At 45.7% G+C, this 5,937-nt stretch overlaps 1 protein-coding gene across 1 annotated transcript; it reads left to right on the top strand.

The window, feature by feature from the left end:
- Positions 1-4,287: 4,287 nt before the first annotated feature.
- Positions 4,288-4,571, top strand: LOC307196322 (CDC42 small effector protein 1-like; the record flags this gene model as incomplete). Its single annotated transcript, XM_079941182.1, has 1 exon — positions 4,288-4,571. The coding sequence occupies one exon, from the start codon at positions 4,288-4,290 to the stop codon at positions 4,525-4,527; it is 240 nt and encodes a 79-aa protein (XP_079797308.1). The 3' UTR covers positions 4,528-4,571.
- Between the last annotated feature and the right edge of the window lie 1,366 nt (positions 4,572-5,937).

Below are 5,937 nucleotides of genomic sequence, written 5' to 3'. Positions count from 1 at the left end.
TCCGGATGTGCAGGCTCAGCGGCCATGGCTCACGGGCCCAGCTGCTCCGCGGCATGTGGGATCTTCCCGGACCGGGGCACGAACCCGTGTCCCCTGCATCGGCAGGCGGACTCTCAACCACTGTGCCACCAGGGAAGCCCAGGAAGTTTGAGTTGAAAGGAACCCCAGAATTTCAATCCTGCAGGCATTTCTACTGGAATTTGCTGGAGCAGTAGGAAGGGGGGAATATGGCCACAGGGACTGCACCATGATCAGCTACACCGAGTTCTCCAACTGACTGGTTGGGGATCCATGGGTCAGGCCAAGGTGTTCTGTTTAGAAAAACTGTGAGAATGCACTTGTTTTGGAGAGAGTGGGTAACATTAGCACACACTCAGCTAATGAAACATTTTAACAGCTCAGCTAATAGACATTTATGCTTAAGCCTGGAGAGAATGGAACGGAGGAACCTTGGGTTCTAGGGAAGGTGAGGTTCCCAGCATGGAAACCTGAGGACATAGGGCACCAGCAGGGCAGGGAACAAAGGGAGCCTGCACCCTGAGGGTGCTCCAGGGCCTGCTCAGAAGAGGGTAGAGCATAGGGTCCAGCTGACGGGATGCCAGTGTACCTACCTTTACCACAACTTCTACCACAGTAGGCCAACCTTTATTTTGCACATAGGATTTCTGTAATTTTCTTTCACTTGGCTTTAGATCACTTGAAAACCACCACCTTATACCAACAGCACTGAGTGCTGTCCATGTTCTCACCTCTGTGTTAGATGCTTTCTTGGTTATTCATGTAGGACCCTCTTCTCAAGGAGTTTACAGTCTCTCTGAAAATCCCAGTTTTATCTAATGGCAAAAAGGAGAGAACAGGACTTCCCTGGTGGCACTGTGGTTAAGAATCCGCCTGCCAGTGCAGGGGACATGGTTCGAGCCCTGGTCCAGGAAGATCCTACATGCTGCAGAGCAACTAAGTCCACGAGCCACAACTGCTGAGCCCGAGTGCCACAACTACTGAAGCCCGCACGCCTAGAACCTGTGCTCTGCAACAAGAGAAGCCACCACAGTGAGAAGCCCGTGCACCGCAACCAGAAGTAGCCCCCACTCGCCGCAACTAGAGAAAGCCCACATGCAGCAATGAAGACCCAACGTAGCCAAAAATCAATCAATAAATATATAAATTTATTTTTTAAAAAAGGAGAGAACAATAGGGTAGCACTTAAGTGCTAAGTGTTAGGGGCTAGAAGTGAATCACAATCGCAAGGAAAGAGAGATCCCTGGGTTATGGCGGTGAGGGGCCATGTCAAAAAGGTACGGAAATTTCTACCCAAAAAAGTGGCATTTGAGTTGAACCTTAAAGGAGAAGAGGATTTGGAAAAGTGGGGAGGGTATTCTTAGCTTTGAGAACAGCATGAGCAAAGGTATAGGGCCTGTTTGGAAAGGCCTGTTTGGAAAATAGTAGATAGAGAAAACATATGGATGACTGACAGTGTTTTCCATTTTCTAAATTACTTATTCAGACTGTATCCTGAGCAACAACAATTTCCCGTGGTTTATAAATAGGTCCCAGTTATTTTAGTAGAATGTAACGCTGATGATCATTCATGGAATGTTCCACAGAGACTTCAGTTTCCCAAGGGCCAGGAGAAAATATATAAATGTGTAAGACACGGTGCAGCACATGAAACATCATACATTACCATAGGTTCATCAAGCCTAGCACAAAATTTATGCAGAAACTTAGTGCTACTAACCAGGTAATTGTCTCTCTGTCTCATTCTCCCTCCTGGATTTGTTCCTGATTTACTATGCAAAGTGCGTAAGGCTTCAGATGACATGTACCTCTGGATACAAAAGAACGAGAATAGAAATTGGGAGATTAAAAAAAAAAAAAACAGGCACAAGAGATGAAGCCATTTGTCTGAGCTCACAGGGAGGGGGGTGCCAAGGTTACAATTCAGGATGCCCATTGCAAGTTTCCTTTCACCCAAGATCTTGAAAACAGAATTCCTACCCATCTCCATAAACTGAGAAGTCACCAGAATTGGACTGAATTCCAATTCCCATGATTCCTAAGATGAGGAGCTTTTCACAAGGCAGGCATGTTTCTTGGGGGCTGGGGATCCCAATTTCCTATACTTGAGAAACATTCCATTGCGTAAGTACACGTTATATGGTGTCCAAAAGAAAGAAGATATTTATATTGGTAATTGATTAGTTGAGGGATGGATCTGTATTTTGTTGCAATTAGCATTATCCTCAATGTTCCTATTCTATTTTCCAATATGCTTAAAAGGGATCACTACCGAACATTCCCCAGACTATGAAATAACACTACAAGTGATTCTAGAAGTTTTTGCAAAATTTGGAGACTTCACCCACACACCAGCGCTCTAAATAAGAACAAGTGTTATTAAGTAGCCCTTTCATTCTTAAAATTAGGTCATCTTATTGAGTAATTAAAACCACCACCAATAGCATTTCTGGTCATTCCAATAATCCTCCCCCAAATTCTTAAAATACTACCAGAGTTGAAAAGGAAGTTCCACCCAACTTACCAAATGTAATAAAAACTGCCTGAGAAAAGTCCTTTGACAGGCAGAATTCGTAGCCAGTCAAAGAATATTATTTTCACACAGTGTTTAAGATTTACAGAATCCTTTCTTTTTTTAAAATTTATTTAATTTTTTGGCTGCGTTGGGTCTTCGTTGCTGCACGCGGGCTTTCTCTAGTTGCGGCGAGCAGGGGCTACTCTTCATTGCGGTGGCTTCTCTTGTTGTGGAGCTCTGGCTCTTCAGTAGTTGTGGCACGTGGGCTCAGTAGCTGTGGGTCACGGGCTTAGTTGCTCTGCGGCATGTGGGATCTTCCTGGGGCAGAGATTGAACCCGTGTCGCCTGCATTGGCAGGCAGATTCTTAACCACTGCACCACCAGGGAAGCCCCAGAATCCTTTCTTAATGCCTAAGGTTTTACTTGGTCCAGTCATGCTGGGTATAAGTTTTACACTTTATGACGATTTTTGGAAGGGAGAGGGTAAAGGTATTCTTTTTTGGACATGCTGTCTTTTATAGTGATATGATAGCAACACTGGATTATATATTAAACCACCAGCTAAATATAAATTAAGTTCACAGGCATAATCCAATCAAGCATGACCTACATATATTTTTGGGTTTTGACATCCCGACATCTTAACCTTAGGGTATGAAAGAACTGGACTAGGAATTGGGAGATTGTACCATAGAAATCAAATCAGGTTTTTCCATTCTGATCCCTAAAACAAACGAAGACAATTTATTTGTTTTAGGGATCAAAAATTAAACAAAGACAAAAAACAAAACACACCAGCTTTCCGAGATGTGGAAGTTTAGATAACGTCTTTTCTGTGTAGTTCTCAGGAAGTAAGATTCAAGTGCCCTTTGTTTGTATTTGTAAAGAGTGGCCACACACCCAGGTGATCAGGAAACACACCTTTCCTTCCTTTCTCCAGTATGGTCTATGTAGGCTTTCCCAAACTAGTATCCTCCCAGCACTCTCTCCACTGAATGTGACTTGAACAAAGGGCTTGGGGGTGGTGGGAAAGGAGGGTATCGTGGTACAACTAGCTTTGGAAATGTGAGACGTCCACCTTATGAAGCATGGTAGCCTATTAAAGTCTGAGAAAATCTGCAATTAAATTCAGGTCTGTTTTGGATTATCTGAGCATTTCCCAAGCCAGCTTCACCACGGAACTCCATTCCCCTCTAGGCCGTGCATTCTGTGGGCTACATTTAGATAAGCAAGAACACTAGCTCAGACACAGGTCCTCAAAGGCTTTCTCTGCCACTTGACAGCTTTGAGAATTTGGGTAAGTCACTTACCCTCTCAGAGTCCTGGTTTCCTCATCTGAATTATGTAGAAAAGAAATCTAGCTCTGCCAGCCGGCCCTTGGCTTCACCACCCCACCAAGGAGCGAGCCTGAAAAACCCACACTGGTGGGCCCCAAGCGGGACACCCCCCCCCCCCCACCAGCTGCCGCCAGTCGCCTCAGTGCCGGAGTAGAGCAGGGTTCCAAGTCTGTGGAAGACATCATCTTGTGCCTGCCTGCCCACCCCACTCTCTGACCTTGCTAGTCTCTCAGGGTCTGAGATGCTGACCTTCACTGCTCAGCTAAGGGCTCCAGAGACTCTACTTTCTCTATACGTGTCCAGCTGAGTAAACCTAGGATGCTGTTACACCTGAGGGGAGTGAGGAGTGGGCGGTCAGGGCACCAGAGTAAGAGCCCTCTGGGGCCTCAGGCAGAGTGAAACTGTAGCCAGCAGGGGATGAGTGAATTTTGGCACAAACTGGGCTGCTGCATGGTAGGGAACCCCCAGCTGAAGAAGAAGAGGAGGTGGCTTGACTGGGCCATGATTGGGGAACCAATGAATTTTGTCCACCTGACTCACATTGGCTCTAGGGAGATGGGGGTTGGAGATGGACTGGCCATGACAGGTGCAGTTCAGGAGCAGATCAGATTCAAGGGAGAGCAAGACAGGCTGTGGAGCAATTCTAGGGGCTTGTAGCTCCAATAGGAATGGTTCTGCTGTATGTCCAAGCTTCACTCTGTCCCGCCCAGAAGACATGCTGCCCCTACCAGTTTCCCTCCTAGAATCAGTGACCCCAGGGCCCCTCTTTTCCCTATCTAATAGTGCCTCAAAAGGCTTGGGCGCTGGACTCCCTCTTCTCCCTCTGGCTGTAGCCCCTCCTGGAGATGGGATCAAGGCAGCAGGACTGACCAAGTGACTACTCGTTAGCCAGAGAAGCTCAGCTGAAGCCCTGAACACTCTCAGATCTGAGGGAGGAGTTTTCTTGGACTTGGAATGTGATCCCTTCTCCTGAATGACAGCCTAGGTGCCATATGCTTTTAAACTCTTAGCCTGGAACTCCTTAAATATGGTCGGTAGGTGAGATGACCAAAGCTGAAGCTGGCTTTGCTGAGATGCTGCCTACCTCCCTGCCCTTCTCTTTCCTCCTGGAATGAACTGAAGCAGATGTCAAGCAGGGACTGGGAGGGTGACCCCTGGCTAGTTTACTCTTTCTCTTTAGATCTCAGACTTTAAACTCACAGTGCCTCAATATGTCTCTGCCAATACCAGGGTCTTTCTCTAGGTAGGCCTCTAACCCTATGTTTCTGTAGCATTGCTGGCTCCCTACAATCTTTCCCTTTTTTAAATTAATAAAAAATTTAATTAAAAAAAGAAAATAAATCTATCTCTCATCATATTTTGAAGACATAGTATGTACTCAGTAAAGACTTGCCTCCTTCCCTTCGCAATCCATGGTAGTATAAATCTTTCTGTGTCGCACCAAGTGTTCCAACGTCCTCTCTGATGTGACCACTTGCTTTTTCCAGTCTCATCTCCCAGTAACAGGGAGAAGTGCTAACGCTCTTTTAAAGCCAGACTCTCTAGAATGTAAACTTACTAGCTGTGGGACTTAAGCCCAGTTACCTACCTTCTCTGTGCCCAAGTGTTCCCACCTGGAAAATGGGGCTAATAATGGTAACTGCTTCATAGGGTTGTGAAGATTAAAGGTTAATATTGATAAAGCACTCAGAATAACATCTGGCATAGGTAAGTGCTCAATAATCTCATTAAAGCTACTAGTAGTTTTATTTTCTAATCATACACTATACTCCAGACACACTTGGCTCTTGGCTACACAAAGATACCTGATGCTTTCCCATGTCCATGTCTTTGCTCTTGCTGACCTCTTCACCTGGAGTGTCCTTCTTCACCTGTTCAACCTGGTAAAATCCTATGTATTATTCCAGGCCCAACCATGAATGCTACCTTCTTGATGAAGGCTACCTTCTTGATGAAGGCTTTCCAGATTTCCCCTAACCTGGTAGCTTCCTCTTTTATTTATTTATTTATTTTGCAGTACGCAGGCCTCTCACTGTTGTGGCCTCTCCTCTCCCGTTGCGGAGCACA

Source organism: Stenella coeruleoalba (assembly GCF_951394435.1).
Source record: "Stenella coeruleoalba genome assembly, chromosome: 13".
NCBI classification, from domain to species: domain Eukaryota; kingdom Metazoa; phylum Chordata; class Mammalia; order Artiodactyla; family Delphinidae; genus Stenella; species Stenella coeruleoalba.
The sequence above is the reverse complement of the archived record's forward strand: the minus strand, read 5'-3'. Positions and strand labels throughout refer to the sequence as shown.